We start from the raw sequence: 18897 nt of genomic DNA on the forward strand, positions 1-18897 counted from the left end.
ATATAGCCTCAGTCTGTAATTATTTAAACCGTGCCATCTTTGTGCTGCTGAGCTCGTTTAAATACCTAAGTTTTCATCGGGCCCCTGAGTTTGTGTCAGGCGGGCTGAGTCAGGCAGCAGCTCGGCCACCTCGGAACGGATGTGTCCGGCCAGACCTCCATGGATGGATGTAGCCTGTCAGGGACGAAGCGGAGCGGTTAGCCGGATATTTTGACGTAAACAGGTAGGTTTTAGTGCATATTTATCATCTGACCGTCGGGGTTTTAACTCAGAATACACACACACACACCTGTCTTGAACTATAAGCTTGTGTGTTTTCTTAATATTATCTCTTGGATATTATTATTTTATTCATTTATTGAAATTGCCAAAGGAAGCTAACGAACGTTGCTGCTAGCAGCTGATCAGGGAGTGTCTGCCTGACAGCTGACAGCACCAAATGTGAGCGTTAAAATTAAGGTTTAGTATTAGTTACAGCTGTTAAAATTAAATGTTCTCACATTAAAACGACTAATAATGAAGAACATGGCAAGTGTAATGAGCCTTGCTTGCGATTAAGGCGGCTGTGTCGATATCCAATCCTAAAGGGATGATTATTCTCGGTTAAATTAAATAATCTTCTAATCCGGATTGTTTTTCTTAATTTGTTATCCAGTTTGGTTAATCTGTCGGGAGAAAATGTCCCGTAGGGCTTCAGCCACACCCATGCTGTGATTTATTATGATTACCAGCAGAAGCAATACGCAGAAATGTATATAGTTATTATTTTAATCTGTATTAGTATCTTAATTCTTTCCCAGTAATACATGTATAAATAAGATATCATTGTATGTCCCGATTATTGCAGCAGAATTTCAGCCTTCAGTAGATTTTATACACACTAGATGGCACCAGATTACATATGTAAAAATATGGTACAGACTATAGACATGCACACTATAAATACTTTATACCAGTTTATACTAAGGGTGCTTTGTGTTTTATGCACTCAAATTCTAATTGAATGCATACAGGGATGAAGTGCTGGCTTTACACAACTATTCAACTGATGACCTACTTTTCTTGTATGCATTGCTCAGTGATGAGACCATCCTGAATATCATTAACATGCAAGCATTACAGGCTGTAATTCCCCCAGTATTCTCCAGCAATTAGACACATTTAAAAACAGTGTTTGAAAAAAGGTTTGCATAGTCACATCTGCTGTTTTAATCTCACTTCAAATAAACTTGAGTGACACTGCTCAACTACACTGATTACAATTTAAATGTATAATTCAATGACTCAAGTCCATTAATTATGTTTGTTATTCACATAAAGATTAATAAACCAAGCTAAAAATAATCACAGTAACCTCAATATTTCTTGACCTAAAATAAACAAATTATTTATTCAATTTATTTCAGTTAGTTTCTTTTCTTTAACGTAGTGTCTCCTTTTAAAAATGGTCACCTCTAAAACTCTACCTGGATGATGCTGCAGTTTCTTTTTCAGTCGACCGTCAGCTGCTGTGTCCATATTGGCAAAATTTGTGTCATATAAGCCAAGCTTCTGCTAAATAAAAGCTGTCTTGGAGCAATAGTTATGCTCGTTTTTACCTTGTTGAGTGATATCGATTTGTTCCTCCCAGACAGACAGACTGAGGTGCAGTGTGGCTGTAATTTTCCTGCTTAAAATCCCAGAGTGTCACCTCTGTTCCTGCGTCCTTCCCGTTCGCTGGTCTGAGTGGGCTCAAAGCAGCAGCACCGCCTCTTTCTCAGTTTCTCTTCCATCACCCTCATCTTCTATAAGGAGGACGAGCTTTGAATTAGGCTGTCTGCTAGTCTTTAGAGAGATAAGAGGCTCCCCTTCTCTATTTCTTCCCACAAATGCCCAACACCCCCGTTTTTTGGTTCTGCCTCCATCATTTGCATAAAAGGGTGCAAAGACACTGCAGAGGTTTGTTTTGTGTCCCTAAACATCCCCAGCTATCCCCCAGCTGAAATATTAGTCTGTGGATTGCATATTTGGCTGGTTTTTGTTGTTATCCTGGCCCATGCTTTGTTGCTGAAGCTTTATAAGTACTGCATTATTTTGAAAGGAAAAATATTCTCCTCTCTTGAAGGCTTGGGTTCCTTGTGTTCTGCTGCTGACGTGCATAGTGTTCCAGCGTTTCTCATCAGCCTCTAAGCTGAAAGCTTTTACACAGAAACTCTGCAGCGCTTGCTTCCATTGCAAAGAGATGACAGCAGAGAAACAGAGAGGACTGGGAGTTGAAAAGCTCCAGCCATGCAGTTAGCAGATAAAAGAACTAATCCTTGCTCTGTGATGGGCCACAGTTTTAGGCTGGACCCTAATGCAACCTCTGCTGCTTTTTGCTTACAATGTGCTGTGTTATGGAGCATCACCTGGACCTTTTGTGTTCAACCACAATGAAACAGCAGTTGATTAACTTGAACTGGTTCACCTCCCACTGGATGAAAAATGCTTAGCACCTGTTTTTTCTTGACTTTTCCCCCCTCCCAGTTCTCATTCTAGCAGATGAAAGAAAGTGGAATGCTTTGTAATAAAAAAACACACACAAAAAAACTGGAAATCCATTATAGGCTGCAGTGCAGCGAGAAATTAGGTTTAGTGTAATTTCAGCCTTTTCTTTTGATGTATTTATGACCCCGTATGTTTTTTTTCCCCCCATTCCCTGACTGATTAATCATAACTTGAGTCAGTATTATTAATTTTTACCTTAAAAGTCTGTGTTGCTGAGGCTGAAAGTAGCCTTTGATTAGTGCACTCATGATAAGAAGTAAAAAACAAGCCTGAACCTCTGCATCATCCTAAATAATGAGGGCATGCACGGGAATAATAGCTGTCTATTTTGAGAAGCCTGTCTGCAGGCTTTAGGACCCAGCAGCACTGTCTGGGCCTAAACCACCCTCCCTCCTGCAGAAGCCAGCTTAGACACAGCACAGTGCAGTGCTGCCCCTCAGCTGATGCGCTCACAGCAGACCCAGCTTGGCTCTATTTTTTTTCCCCTCTTCGTATCGCTGCTGTTCGCCTTTGGCACCTTTAATCAGCGGGCTGGATTGGCAGCATCCTCCCCAGCAGAGACTTCCTGATAGGGTGGAAAAAGCTCCCGCAGACTTTGGCTTGTGGGCAGCAGAGAGGAGGGACGGTGGAGTTTTGGGAGCTTGGGCTGTACTGTGAGCAATAGGAGAGGGATGGTGTGATTCTGCGAGGAGACAGAGAGGAAGAGGGAGACGCTCCGGCAGCATCACTGAACCCCACTCCCCTCTCCTCTACCCCCTTCTGTCTGGCTGACGCTCTCCCCAATAACACGCTCTTTCAGTCAAGACTGGCAGTTTTGAGTGGGGGGCTCGGCAACCAGAAATCATGTCACACACTAGGAGGAATACGTACACCCGGGTGAGTGGATATATATGCGCTCAAGGTAGTTGAATGAACGGTCTGAGTGTCGTTTAAGTTTGTCCTGCTCAGCGGGCCATTGTTTCTGTAAGGTTTCTTTGATTTGTTTCACTCTGTCATCTCCTCCTTGTCAATTCCTGCCTTCAATAGGAGGGTTTCTAATCCATTTCACTGCTGCATTCCTCTGTCTGAATTGTCGCCTCTTTGTTCGGCTCAAATGCCCCTCCGGGGCAATATCAACATTGCTGCTGCGATGTTGAGAGCTCATACCTTTGCTATGACTTGACTCTGACGACCTGTGAACTAGTAGGTAGGTAGTTGGCTCGCTTTTTGTTATCAGCTAAACACACAATCCATGAGCCCAGAAGACTTCCTGTTTGTCATCCGTGTCTGAGTCAGGCGACTTTGCTGTCAATGGGAGGGATGACATCAGTGTGTGATCTTACATGTCAGCTTACTAAGCAAAAATAGCTCCTAGACTGTATGGATTTTAACTTATATGGAGGCGGTCTGTGGCAAGCACGCATATGACAGCTTTTCTTGCTTAAATAAAACATCGTGCTGACAATCAAAAGCCTACATGCGTGTTTTTCATCTTATGTCAGCTTTAAAGTCAGTGCGAACCTTGCGTGTGTTGTAAGAGTAGAGTGGCACTAAATAATTCAGCACGCCCTCCTTGGGTCTTCTGCCTCCAGCACATGGCAAACGGCTCTAAGCAATGACTGAACATCGGTGAATACATCATTACAGACTCGTTAGCTTTCAAGTTTTTCATTATGACATCAAGTATAATCCCCTGATGGATGTGTGATTGCAGATTGTTGAGCTGTGTTGCCCTGTGAAGCCATGTAGACTGAAGTGATTTGACGCTTTAAGTAAAAGCTTCGAGGACTCAGCTGTGACGTAGAAACTGTGGAAGCATCATTTATTGCTCATGACTAGTTAAAATGTCTCGCTCCATGTTGGTCATGAATTATAAGAGGAGTTAATTAGACTTTAAAGAATTAAGGGGATCCAGGCTTTGAATAAAAGCTGCCACATAAGTGAATATCAGCAGTGGCTGTCTGACTTTATGTGTGAGGAGCTATGGTTGTTTATAATAAAGATACATGTATGTAACTTTCATCCAGTGTGAGGTGAGTGCTACGTGCCTTTAAATCATTGAAACACCAACTTTATACTTTAAATATGTTTTTCAAGCCAGGGTTTTATGACCATTAACATTCTTGGAGTGATTGTGCAAAGCGCTCCTTACTTTACAGCATTCCAATGTATACTTTGCAAAGTTTCAGTGACCTTACATTAGGGTACTGATTGTCTAAGACCTTTAGGCATGTGGTTTAACCAGATTTTATGTTTTAATGCTTTCATGAATACTGAAACTCAAGAATAATGCACAATGTAGTGGAAGCTTCATGCTTTATGTGGAGCAGATGATCTGATTAGATTTTGAAGACCTAAAAGCTAACAAGTTCAAACTTATACCAAATATGTAGTACGGTAAGCCACATGTTTGAATAAAGGGATTTCCTTGAACGCATGAAATTATAATCCCGTTAACAAAATGTGTGTCTTGGTCCATAAATCACATTAACTGTTTTTTAAGCTTTTGCTATCTGAAGAACAAATGGCAGTCCAGTGTACTTGTGTTGATTTCTTTTGAAGAGAGTAGACAACTGTTCATAATACGTTTTGCCTTTGTTGAGGACCTTCACTGTAGACTTAGACGCCACTTTAATCACCATGCAGGCCAAAGAGGACATTAACTGAGGCTCACTAAAACAGGACTGGAAAACTTGTTCAGCTGGTGTTAACTGTTTGGACATTTTTGGAGTGAGTGTGTCACAGAAAACAAGAAGTAAAGTCAAATGATTGAGGTTTATGTTTAGAACTAGAATTACCACAATGTACATTTGTGTTCAGAAATTTATATCGACTCATTGTGGACATAAATGTCACAGGGCTTTGAATTATTTCTTTGAATTGTTCTTTTTGCAGAGTGGAATAATTGTACATCTTCATTGACTTTAAAAGCAAGAACTGGGAACACAAGTTTGAATTTATTTTGGACTTTCTCTATTCCACACAGGGCAAAAAAAGTTACAACCACCTCCACTTTGGTTAAATGTTCCTTGGCAAGTTGCACCTTGACCAGGTGCTTTGGCTGGATATTTGACAACGTTTCTTGGAAAAATTGGTAGAGTTCATTTACATTTTAAAATGGTTTATTGCCTTCCTTTTGGGAAGGCTGTTCCAGAAACTTAATGTCAGCCTGCTTTATTAATTCCAAACCAGTTTTGATGTGTGTTTGAGATGATTGTCCTGTTAGAATACTGTGTTCAAGTTTCAACCGTAGCTGTTGATTTGAGGTGAAGTTGAAGGATTTGGAGGTAGTCCTCTTCCTTCCTTGTTCCATTCACTTTTTTCAGTGTACCAGTACCACTGGCAGCAGAACAGCCCTAGAGCATGATGCTACAGTTGGTACAGTGTACTTGGGTTTGAAAACCTCACCTTTACTCTTTCAAACATACCTTTTGTCGTGACCAAATAGTGCTGTCTTTGTTCTGTCTGACCAAAAAACCTTTCTCCAGAATTAGTTTGATTTATTAATGTGGGCAGCTACAAATTTCAATCAAGCTTAAAGGTGTTGATTTTACACAGGCCCAATGTGTAGTGGATTTGAAGCAGAGGTTTCTTTCTTGGTCGGCACAAAAGATGGCTCTTAGTCCATTGCAACGTGAAACTGGCTTCACTGTGGACAGTGACGCTGTCATGTTGTGCTGTGTGGCAGGCAGGAGATTGGACCCAAATGCAGGACTCGGAAAAGGAAGGTTAAACTAAAGTGCAGCATTTATTGCTGGAAGAACTCTTCATGAATACAGGGCAACAAAACAAGAACTCAAAGCACTAAGCATTACCTAGGAAACTGGGGAAACTGGAAAGCTAAGCTTTGAACGGAGAACTAGAAAACTATTGTAACACAGAGGTGAAGACACAGCATGGAAAGGGTACGACGCGACAACAAGCAGGGGATGACAGGGGTAATCAAGAAACGGGAGACAGAAGGGAAACACAGCTGGGACTAATTCTGCAGGACGAGACAAGTGAAGCAACACAGGATACAGACACAGACTTTCAAAGTAAAACAGGAAGCACACCAACTGAACTTACAGACACAGACTCAAGACTAGGGATGGGTATCGTTTAGGTTTTATCTGATACCGGTGCCAAACCGGTACTTTTGAAACGGTGCCGGTGCTTAAACGGTGCTCAAACCGGTGCTTAAAGAATGGAGAACACAAACTTTGTCCTAAAACCTCTCATGTTCAGCTGTTTTTTTTTTGTAAAAAGATAACAATGTTAGCCTTTTCTGAAGCTATAGGGCATATATGGTATCACTCTTGGCTGGAAGCAGTGCTTAATCAATGGAAAAAACACAAACTTTGTCCAAAAACCTCTCATGTTTAGCTGTTTTTTTTGTAAAAAGATAACAATGTAAGCCTTTTCTTCAGCTTTAGGGCATATATGGTATTACTCTTGGCTGGAAGCAGTGCTTAAACAATGGAAAAAACACAAACGTTGTCCAAAAACCTCTCATGTTTAACTGTTTTCCACTTTTTCTTTGGTCATTTTAGCCTTTTTGGCCAGGGTGAAGGGAGTATCTGCCATCAAACAAGAAGACAGCTGCATGTAACTACGACGGTGTTTGCTAGTTCACCTTACGTGCATTAATGTAATAATGTGGTTAGCCTACTCAACGTAAATTACACACGAACAACATTAAGCTACTCACGCAGAGAAGAACGGCTGCTGCTGCTGCCATCATCATCCGTCATCATTTCTGCTACACTGGCAGGGCTAGGGGCCAGGACTCTATTCTTCGGGTTCTTGGGGGATGGTGCTAACTCCGGGTCCGATAACAGGCACCACACCCGCAGTAGACGTGCTCGGTGCTCGGTCTCGCAGCAAGCTATCAAACACGGCGCATTTCTCGGCTTTAAAAAAAAAACCCGCTATGCGTCGCCAGGTGTTTCATCGGATTCGAGGTGTTACCTCCTTTGACAGTAGCACAGTATCACCTTAAAGCACTTGTTGCAGGCTGCTGAGTTTGCATCTTTTGCTGTGAAGTACAGCCAGACTTTTGACCGCTTCGCCTTGGGTATTTTTAATCTGTAGCTCTGCTCTAAAAGAACGTACGAACCTGGGCCCGCCTACTATCCTCGGAAACGTAAAATGATTGGCTAGAATTGGCTCAGGAAAAAAAAAAGCACCGAAATAAAGCACCGAAATGTGCGCTGCTTTTCGGTCTGGTTACTACCGTTTATGTCAGAACCGGTGCCATCATGGCACCGGACACCGGTACCCATCCCTACTCAAGACCCGATACTGACACGGTACAGAGGGAACACAAGGACAGGGATAACTTAGACAGGAGATGTGGGACCAGGGCAGGCACCGAGACACAGACTAGACACTAAACAGAGGGAGCACAGAAATCAAACCTAAGAACTAGCAAATCTTAACAAGAATTAATCAGAAACATAAGACACTCTTAATCAAAACAAAAACACTGAGTCAGCAGTCTCAGGACCATGGCAGATGCTGGTGTTCCAGTAATTTTCAGCTCATGGCAGGCTTGAGCCTTGGTGGTTCCTGGGTTGATCCTAACCAATTTTCCCACAACTGATGATAACAGTTTAGGTCTTTTTCCAGACAAAGGCAGAGTGGTGACTCATCCAAATAACATCGGGATCATCAGGTCAAGCAATTGTACTCCTTCTTCGATCTTCACTGAGTTTGTTGGACTTTAATACTGTGCTGACTATTGGGCAGTCCAATGAGATGCTGACAAAGCAAAACTATCAGTTCCAGTCAGTCATGATCGCTAACGACAAGTTAATAGGGCTTGGCATTATCAAGTTAAAAGACACAGACCTCTTTTTAGAACCTTCATCACCACTTGTTACCAGATTTGAGCGAGTTTATGTATATATTTAAGGCTGTATACTTTTCAACATGCGTAGATTACAGTTATTCCAAAATAAACTGGATAAAAAACTTGTGCACGCAACTCTTGTTTTGTTAAAGTCAGTAAAGATGTATGATGTACAATCATTCCACTCTAGAAAATGAACACTTCTAAGAAATCATTAAAAGCCCCAAATTAACATAACAGCACAGCTTCTTGCAGCAGTAGTGACAGCAGAGGATACAGTGTCTGTCGAAGAGTCTTCATGCTATAGTTGTTTTTCTGTTTTTGGTCAAACTTTCAAAGGTTTTTGTGTAGTTTAACCTTTAAGTTAAACAGCCACACATAGACAGTGTGTATTTACAGTAAGCTGAAGCAGAGAATGATATCTGCTCCTCTCTGCACTGTTCTGCTGAGTCACCATCAATTCTAGGACATTGCTCTGTAAATTGGGTTATGCAGTATTATTTGATTACAAAATATTGTAGCTGAAGCCAATTTGAAAACGTTCTTGTGTGCATTTTGTTCTTCACACATCCAAATTGCATTGTGATGTCTCAGGCGTTTGTTGCCATGGAATTACCATAAAGTTTGCCTCCTCAGCTAGAAAGCGTGCACTGACATTTAGAGAGAGCAGCATCAGGATGAGGCCTGGTCCTCTGTCCCTCAAAGGTGAGCCACTGTGTAGCAGCATGGTCTCATAAAAGCACCTTCTGTTGTATCACCCAACCAACCCTAGGGAAAACAGTGATTGGAAACAGCAACTTGACCAAAATTACTATTTACATGTGCAATCATCTTGCAATATTGTTGCCCGTTAAGGTCGGCGACCACGCCTGTGACCACTCATGGTCAGTTACTCTCTTCTAAGGGTCTTAGGTGCATCAGGAGTGCAAGAAAATAACAATAAGACTGAGTCAGTTTGCTGTCAGTCTGCTATCAGATTAAATTGGGTCAAGTTGGTAGTTACATGCAGTTGTTTGTTATAATGTGATGATTAACTGTGATAAATTGGGGAAAATCACAAATATACAATTTCAAATTCATTTGAACTTTTTTTTTAAAGAAATTCAGAAGTTCCCTCACAAATTGTGACGGAGTTTCTGCATGACTATGATTTAACTGCGAAAGGACACAAGTGTTTGGCAACCTTACTTTTATATAGAAATATAACCAGAACACAACCAGTTCAGTCATCTTGACAATCTATTGAATGTTAAACATCAATTTTTTGCAAACCTTTGCCAACACAATATGAAAAATGGTTCTTTCAAAGTAAACTAAACAGTAGTATTTAGCATAAATACATTAGATTAACATAAATCTAATGCTAAACATTAAATACCACTTAATACTACTCAAACTAAATCACCTGTGATGTTGAGCTGATTATAAATGCCTGTTTTAACAGCCCAGGTCTGTGTTTTCTTTCCTCATCCCACCCAGACCACCAGCAGTGGCAGCAGCAGGATGAGCTCAGACGGGGGCGGGCGGCCCGTCAAAGTGGGCTCCCTGGTGGAGGTGATTGGGAAGGGGCAGCGTGGCACAGTGGCCTACATCGGGACCACCCTCTTTGCCTCTGGAAAATGGGTGGGGGTCATCCTGGATGAAGCCAAGGGCAAAAATGATGGCACCGTACAGGGAAAGCGTTACTTCACCTGTGAAGAGAATCATGGGATTTTTGTGAGACAGTCACAGGTAAATACAGGTGTATTAAGTAAATGTCTTTACCCCAGTTATTTATTTATTTTTATCACATAAGAGATTTTGTTTTCCTTTTATGTGGCACAGTGTGCTGTGTGTGTGGGCTGATATTTTCCTTTATTGTCTTCCGTGGTGCTTTCGTTTTTTTGTTGCTTCGGGGTCTTTGGTTATTCTTTTTGATCTGCAACAGCACCGAGTTTCTCTCCCTCAAAATTCTGCATAATGTGACCATAATTCAACTACAGTGACCTGGAAGAGATGATAGAATAAACTAAAATTACAATATTTTAACATTTTTGCTGCTGATGTCTTTTTTTTTGTGTAAATTAAAACTTCTTTCTTGTGAAACCATCCATCTATATTCTTAACTGCTTATCCTGATCAGGGTTGCCGAGGGTTTAATTCAGTTCCATTTTATTTACATAGAACTAATGCACAGCAACAGTTCAAGCTCAGAGAAACAGGTACAGGTGTACAATATGCTCTAAATAAAGAGATCTTCACTCTGTCTGTACATGCATTAAATATTCATTAACGGATGCTTGGTTATGCTTACATCATCCAGCTGTGCCTGTAAATAACTTTGTCATCCATCATTTGATCTGTAATAACATGTTTAAGATATTTGACCTTATTGCAGACAGCATTAATATCTGAGTATTCAAATTCTGGAAATACTAGGTGTTTGTCCTCCTTGGTTCTATAACCATGTGTATATGTTCCACACCATTGAGAACATATGTGAAGAAGCTGCTGGCGACCAGCGGTACTAGGACACAAGATCATCTGCATACATAATATGGTTCAGAATATCTAGAATATTATCAACCATGCACACAGTTGTACAGGCACGCAAAATCTTCAACCAAAATATTAAAAAGAACCGGGATAAAATTCTTCCTCCTCTAACACTATTAAGGCTGAAATGTTTTCTCTTCATTTTACTTGTAACGTCTGTTTGGAATAGAAATAAATCAGAACTCTCACAATGTATTCAGGCATCCCTTTATGACTCAGCTCAGCAAAATAACTCTGTTTTACACAGTCAAAGGTTTGCAGGCATAGAAATAACACAAATACAAACTGATGACTTCTTTTCTTGTGTTTGTTTATAATTTCCTTCAAAATATACATACACAGACCAGTTCCATGTTTGGGTTTAAATTTAAAAAAGGTATTTATCCTTCAAAAGTCTGTCTGAAACATTATACTGGCTAAGGTTATGGACCTGTGATTATTACGATGGCTTACTTTACCAGCTTTATCCTTCATAAGTAGCGCTAAGAGAATAGGCCACACTGAGTCTGGCAATAAATAAATAAATCTGTTTGGAAGGAGCAAGTTTACAGTGAGGTTTATGTTAATCATATGGCTGTAATCTACATCTCTAGGGTTGCCAACCTAATGTGGAACTGGACTGTTACTACTAAAAAGAAAAAGTCAAAAGATTTATTGAAATAAGTGATTTAGTTTTGGAAGAAATGGTACCTGCAGGATATCTCTTATGTGTGGGCACACAATAATAAACAGTCATCAGTGTAATGTAACTTGCAGTATTGTCACATCTGTCTTTGTGACTGTCAGTTTAATTCTATTTGTTTTAGTGCTGGGACAAGCACCATTTTACGGTAGCTTATTATGATCAAATTACACAAAGTTGTTGCAGTCATCAAATCAGAACGAGATGTCTACATTGCTGAATCCAAACACATCAATCACTCTTTGGCTGCTCGTCAAATCCATCCACTTCAGGGCTAAAAAATCATTACCAATTAATGTGATGGTGGTTGTACTTAAATATTAGGAGCAGTTTATACTTTGTGTGTTCTGTTACAGTTACCAGTAACTGTTAAACCTTTTTACCTTTTGATTGTGCTGAAAAAAAGTGATACAAATTTTATGCTAAAAAGAAACATCAAACCTATGTAGAATTACACGTTTATGCATAAGATTCAGCTTTACTGTAGATTAGCAGTTGTGTCACTAATCCTCTTCAGCGTGTCTCCTGCTTGGCTTAAAAGGCTCACTTGTGGCTCCCCTTTTGCAATATGCCTCTTCATCTCTGTCACCTCTTTCATTTAACAGCAGCACTCACAGTTGTGTTTTTGGAAGACATGACTAAATGTCTCTCTCCCGCTGTCTCAGATCCAGCTGGTAGATGATGGGGCAGACACAACGTCTCCTGAGACACCCGAGCCCGGCACTGGCAAGGTTCCCAAACGAGGTGAGAACGCACACACACTTCCAGATGGTCATATTTGCAGGTCGTCTTTAGTATTCTGCTGGTACTACTTTATCAGTAAAATTTTAAAAAATGCCAAAACACAGTAAAATCCAGTCTATCCTGTCCTTATAGAGCCTGACAGTAAGTGTGCATGCCATATTTGAAACCAATAAGCAGGGTTTATTCTCACCTGCTCTCCTGCTGTAGTTTAGATGGACAGCTGAAGATCTAAGATATAAAAGCACTTTGGTACATTTAGTATCTTATTACAGGGATGCTGCCTGGTTTTACTTATGTGATGAGTGAATAACAAGTAAAAATTGTGGATTTGAAGTTAGCCACCAGCAGATGTCAAACTCTTCATCGGTGGTTGTTTTAAAGTGCTTTATAAATAAAGGTGATGATGATGATGATCGGGCCACAGTTTAAACAATAGCTGTTCTCTTTATTTAAGAGTACTTTGCAGATATCTTGAGCCACCCCTCATATCTTTGTATTTGTCTTCTAAGGAGCCAGACTTTTTTGCAAACCTTTTGAGCAGTAGTTCTCCAAACTTCATTCCTCTGGCTGTTTTCAGAGGAATGTTTTTATATATTTATTTTTTTTAAGTCAGGTAACACTGGACCCGTAAATCGCTCAAGCATAAAAAAGGCACTTAACTTGTGTCTACGCCTCTACGCATTACAGATAACTTGGCACAGAATGAACTTTAAATTCCCATTTTATGCATGTTGTTACTAACAGCCTGTCACAAGAACATATAATGTGTTCCACTTCTTGAATCTATATAAAATGTTAAAGATAACATAGTTTAACAGGCATAAAATTGATTTTTTGCACAAATAAGGTGATTTTGAAAGACTTATTAGCTGAAAATTTGGTGTGCAGCATGTCCTTAGAAAAATTAGGAAACTGGATAAATGAAGGACAAAAGAAGTGGCAGGTCTAAAAAACATAAAACAATCTACAGCAGATTAACATTACAAGGAAATATGTTATCATGTCATGTCTTATCAAGTGAGGGAATTATGAATGTGGATTTGAGATCTTAACACACATATATGTGGATAACACATTAATTTCTCCCCATTAAACTCGTGATATTTTAGTGGTAAACACTTTTTTGTGGGATTTTTGATGGACATCTGGGGCATGAAAAGGCAGATTAAATGAGACTGGACAGTTGATTCAGATGTAACCTGGCAACAAGACACTTTTTCATTTAAAGCAGTGACGCAAAGAAAAGGCCTTGAAATGCTGAGTGCTTCTGTAAATGCTGCTCTGCACCAAAATTCAGAGGGAAAGATGAGCAGTAAGTGTAGCTGACAGGTATAAGTAATAACATTCAAAAGGCTCCAGTCTATTTAGGTGAGCTACTTTTTTTACACCCCATAAATATATTTAAAAAATGTCTGTCTCTTGTTCTGGTACCTTTTTCAGTGAGTTTTATATCCACTCTGGCTTTACCGTTATTCATTCAATGTTATTGAATTCTTACAACATGCCTTCCCAAGTCTTCCCATATTACATCAAATATATTCAGCCACTGTGGGTCTCAACTTTACAGTTTTCTCTTGTTTTGCCTGTTGTTGCTAAATTGCGGCAAGGCACATTGTACGCATTGTAATTTTACCTCTGCCTTATTGCCAATATTTTCTTATTTTTAAACATGAGAAGGGCCTCCAAGACACAAATGAAATCAATCAATCAACCAACTGAAAACAATAAAATATTGGCATTGGAACATCCGGTTCTGTCGCCCTTTCACAATAATCTCTGACATGCAAGTTTGTAAACCACAATCACATTTAGATTAGTTTTATTATTCAGATTATTACTATTACACAAATCTTCCAGGATGCAGATTTCTGTCTCTTTTACCTGCTGCTACAGCAGCAGCCGTTATGTGATTCGGAGCCTTTAATTTGGAACTCTGCCAGCCTGAAAGCCAGAAAGAAAAGTTTTTGTCTTACGATGTGGCTTTTCTCTGAAAGTGATTTATAAAAGGGGCTCTGAAAGTGACGGTGAGATCACCAGCATGCAAATAACACTTTCCTTCAATAACATGAGTAGGGAAAAAAGGGCATGGAGAAGTGAATTTTAAATAAGGGTGCATACAGGTTTCAATAGCTGCCAGTCAGTGTTGACCATCTGGTGAATGAACAATAAATTATGTTGACTCTGCTTGCGCCATAACCTGCTGTGGGACTTTTATAACTCGTAAAGATTTTTATCTTAATGTTCTGGGAATGTGTTTCTTACTTTCTTTGTTTCTTCTTTATCTCGTCAGAAATCCTGGAGTCAGCCAAGTCTGCTAAACTGGTGAGTCAGATAACGCTGCACTGTGACACAAAGTTTGCAGGAAAGCAGATGCAAACGTGCCGGCTGACACCTGAATACACACACACCCACACGGCACATACACACATTCATGCATACAGACTCCCACCTGTACACACACTCACATAGACGTACAAAAGTAAGTGCTATGTGTTGGTGTTTATTGTTTGGCGATTTGCACTCTGCAGGGAGATTCATATGTGAGATATTTAATTCATTTCTGATGGCTGCTGTCAGACACGGTTGCATTTTCACGGGTTTTGTTAGGATCAGGTGTTTGGGGAAAGTGCCTGCAGTAGATTAACATTTAATTTGGCTTCATCATAGCATGGCTGTGAATTATAAAGGTGATTCCTACATGAAACTAGTGTAACATAACACTGTGATGTGGTAATTAGTTCTAATTTACAATAAAAAAATGAAGTAATGGGATTATTAAACAATATGGAATATTATATGAGGCGCTTGCACATGTACATCTGTAAATGTTTCCACTTAATTCAGCTTTATGTAATTATACAGGGTGGGCCATTTATATGGATACACTATAATAAAATGGGAATGGTTGGTGATATTAAAGTCCTGTTTGTGGCACATTAGTATATGTGAGGGGGCAAACTCCTCAAGATGGGTGGTGACCATGGTGGCCATCTTGGATACAACTTTTGTTTTTTCAATAGGAAGAGGGCCATGTGACACATCAAACTTATTGGTAATGTCACAAGAAAAACAATGGTGTGCTTGGTTTCAACGTAACTTTATTCTTTCATGAGAATAAACATAAAGATACGAGATGTGCAGTACCTGAAACTACGGATACTGGATGCCTGTGCTGGCATTTCTCCTGCGGTGTTGCTATCAGTGTGTGAAGAGTGGGAGAAGAGGGTTGCACTGACAATCCAACACAATGGGCATCACATTGAACACATTTTATAAGTGGTCAGAAACTTGTAAATAACTCATGAAAGAATAAAGTTACGTTGAAACCAAGCACACCATTGTTTTTCTTGTGACATTACCAATAAGTTTGATGTGTCACATGGCCCTCTTCCTATTGAAAAAACAAAAGTTGTATCCAAGATGGCCGACTTCTAAATGGCCACCATGGTCACCACCCATCTTGAGGAGTTTGCCCCCTCACATATACTAATGTGCTACAAACAGGACTTTAATATCACCAACCATTCCCATTTTATTACAGTGTGTATCCATATAAATGGCCCATCCTGTAGTTTAATCTCAGTTTACCAAGTTCAGAAATGTGCTAAACCAAATTGTAGCTCTAGAGTTGAATGAGTTCTTTCTGTCCAGTAGAGGGCGCCATTTACTCACGTAAGTCCAGTGTTACTCTGCATGTTTGGTAGACACTAAGAAAAATATAGAAAAAACCCAGCACATCAGAGCCATGACTCAGTAAAAAAGCACTGATCATGATATGATCTAACTAATAATTTATTTAGTGTGCTTGACTTTTGCCTTTAGGTCAAACTGACACTAAAATCCATTGCAGTAATTTTTCATAGGAATTGTTATATGTTCATTATATGTTTTAATAGAAATCTGGTATACTGGTTAAATTTACGTTAAATCTGCAATCTGTTAATATGGTGTAAGAGTTCACTTTTGATGAAAAGAGCAAAAGCAAACATGGTTTATGGATGTGACTATAGTGATATATGGATATCTGGATTTAAAGGAATTTTGAGAAGTCTTGGGTTTGAATTAAACTTTAAAGTTGTACACATCAAGGCAAAAAAAATCTCTTTGCTGTGAAAGGTTAATCCACTGACAGTCCTGGATTCAAATGTCAGCATGTTGAGAGAATCTTTGCACAGGGAATAACCTGTAATCAGAAGTTCACTCTGTCAAGTGAAAACCAGAACGGAGGCATTTGATTTAAAAACTATATTCCAAATTAGTCACATTTAAATGACTTTTTTCTATGACTAGATATGTTGTTTTATTTATGTAAATTGTACAGTCATTGTAAAAAGAAAGTTAACTGTAAGGTTTCATGTATGAGGACATAATAAAAATAATCTGGTCCTTAGTAAGTGATAAAGTGAAAACAGTCACTTCAGGTTTTTGTTGCTGTTGGTGGTTTTACAAGGTACTGTATCACGGGGTGTGCTTATGTTTTTCACACGCTGCTTCTGATTTTTCACTCAGTTTTTGTTAAATATATTACAACTTGTACTGTGTCCTGTTTATTGTTCATCTCAGGTTGTGTTGATCTAATTTTAATACCTGGTAATGACCAGATAATCTTTTATGTCCTAATATGTAAAACCTTACCCTTGAAAGAAGCAGTACTTCATGTTTACATATACTGTATTTGTAGGATCTCATTGTTTCCATTTTTATTGCTTGTGTCATAGAAAATGGAAGAATATATATATTTTTTTGTTGACCAGCCATGGGAGAATGGCTCAAATTATTTTAATAATAGGCAATTAAAATATTTTTACACAAAAGTGTAGTTTAATGTGTTTTTAATGTGGTGAAAATGAACAAAATGAGAATGAAGAAGTGACTATGAAGAGATTTGTGTTTGTGAAAGTTATTGAGGTCCAACACACAGGTCCAAACCACCACAGTTCCCATCACCTCCGGCATGCTGCTGACAAACTCCTGAACTTTAACCATCACCCTCCCTCCCTCCTCCTTCCTTTCCTCGTCTCCTTACCTCCTTTGACCGACGCAGCGAGGAGTGAAACCCAAAAAGGTGCTGCATGTTTCTCTAACCTCGGTACAGTGGTAATGTTATGATGATGACCGTAGTAACCGTGGTAACCGTGGCTCTGAATGGCCTCGCTGCTGCATGGCAACAGAGCCTCACCCCTCATTTTACCCATGACTCCTCACAGCCTACCACACCGCCATCTCTGGTCTCTGTACGAAGCGCTCTGTGTTTGTATGAATGAAAGCTGTGTCCCATCACCTCACCACCCTCTCTGCTCTCTGTTCGGTGCAGCTCTGTCCAACATTGTCTGCTTGGTCTTCTGCTTTATGTGCACATTCAAACATGCTAAGTTAGCTAAGTGTCTAAAGGTTTTTCAGAGGCATCAGACTCGAGCAAACCTGGGGGGTAGTCTCTGTGAACGTGCAGTGGTTCTTGCATGGAACCATTGTTTTTTTTAACAATAATGGTTACCACTTACCACCTACTGCCTCTGCAAGGTTGCATCTATATAAGTAAAATGACACACATGAGCTAACAAAAAGGACAAAAAGCAGCCCATCATTATCATATAACTATCTTAGGCTTCGGACCAGGGATGTCAAACAGATTTTACATTGTGCACCACATGCAGCCCACTTTTTTGTTTCAGTGGGCCAGAGTGGTGAAAATCCTCTTTGTGTCGATGTAAAGAAGTTTAACTGCAGATTTAATCTCCGCAATATCAAATTAAGAAAAAGAAGTACGATTTCAACAGTATGTCTCAGATTTCCTACATGATAGGAAATCATGTAGCCTGTGTCTTACAGGCTGTAAAAGCTGTAAAAGTTGTGGCAGCATGTTACCCACACTGTCCTGTAATTATAAAGCAGAATGTTTTTGTTAATTCACAGACACACTTTTAAAAAAAATGTATAGTAGATAATGAAAAAACAGGAAATTGTCTTACTTAACTGTTTTTCTATTGGTTAATTACTTTGGTGTTGAATGAATGGCCGTGGGGAGGTCTTTGTTTAGTAGGAAATGTTGTAAAAAATACAGTCAAAAATGTATATCCTTCTTCACATTCTCCAAAGACCGGCCAGATTTGAGTCTTTGCCAGGCCGTTTCTGGCCTCCAGGATCTTATGTTCTACACCTTAGCTTTAGACTTTTTGATTGGCAATAGATATTTTTTGCAGCAGATTAATTGCATGAAATAAAAATAACTGTAAAGATCAGGACATGTTTTTGGGTTCATGGGTTTTGGTCCTCCCCTGTCATTCACTCCTCTGTCACTTTTGGGATATTTCTGCTCAGTCTAGATACTAAGTTGTATATTCACGCATTTGTGATAACATTAACATATCTTGCAACCTATTATGGAAATGAACACTTTTATATTAAACCCTGAAGTCTCTGTTTTTGTGAATGAGATGGATTAGTTCGGTTCTTGGACTTGAAGTTATGTTGAAAAGTCCAGTGATCCAGCCTTTGATTCTTGAATGAAAGCCTTACTAAATCACTTTAATTTATTACTAACTAAAGCATTAGTATTAAGAGAACAAACTAAATTAAATCAGTCTTTGGTGTGACCGTC

The 18897-nt window shown here is 39.5% G+C and overlaps 1 protein-coding gene across 6 annotated transcripts in view; it reads left to right on the plus strand.

Moving 5' to 3' along the window:
- Nucleotides 1–120: 120 nt before the first annotated feature.
- Nucleotides 121–18897, plus strand: part of LOC134646243 (dynactin subunit 1-like) — a 36876-nt gene continuing 18099 nt past the window's right edge. For 3 of the 6 annotated variants that reach the window (XM_063500058.1, XM_063500060.1, XM_063500062.1), the window contains exons 1-4: nt 3005–3402; nt 9818–10069; nt 12221–12299; nt 14590–14621. In XM_063500058.1, the coding sequence (XP_063356128.1) occupies nt 3370–3402; nt 9818–10069; nt 12221–12299; nt 14590–14621 (396 nt within the window). In that variant the 5' untranslated portion in view covers nt 3005–3369. Of the gene's footprint in view, nt 224–3003; nt 3403–9817; nt 10070–12220; nt 12300–14589; nt 14622–17343; nt 17389–18897 lie in introns of those variants that run through there. The other 3 variants (XM_063500059.1, XM_063500056.1, XM_063500057.1) reach the window with 3 other exon arrangements.

This window comes from Pelmatolapia mariae, linkage group LG16_19 (genome assembly GCF_036321145.2).
Source record: "Pelmatolapia mariae isolate MD_Pm_ZW linkage group LG16_19, Pm_UMD_F_2, whole genome shotgun sequence".
NCBI classification, from domain to species: domain Eukaryota; kingdom Metazoa; phylum Chordata; class Actinopteri; order Cichliformes; family Cichlidae; genus Pelmatolapia; species Pelmatolapia mariae.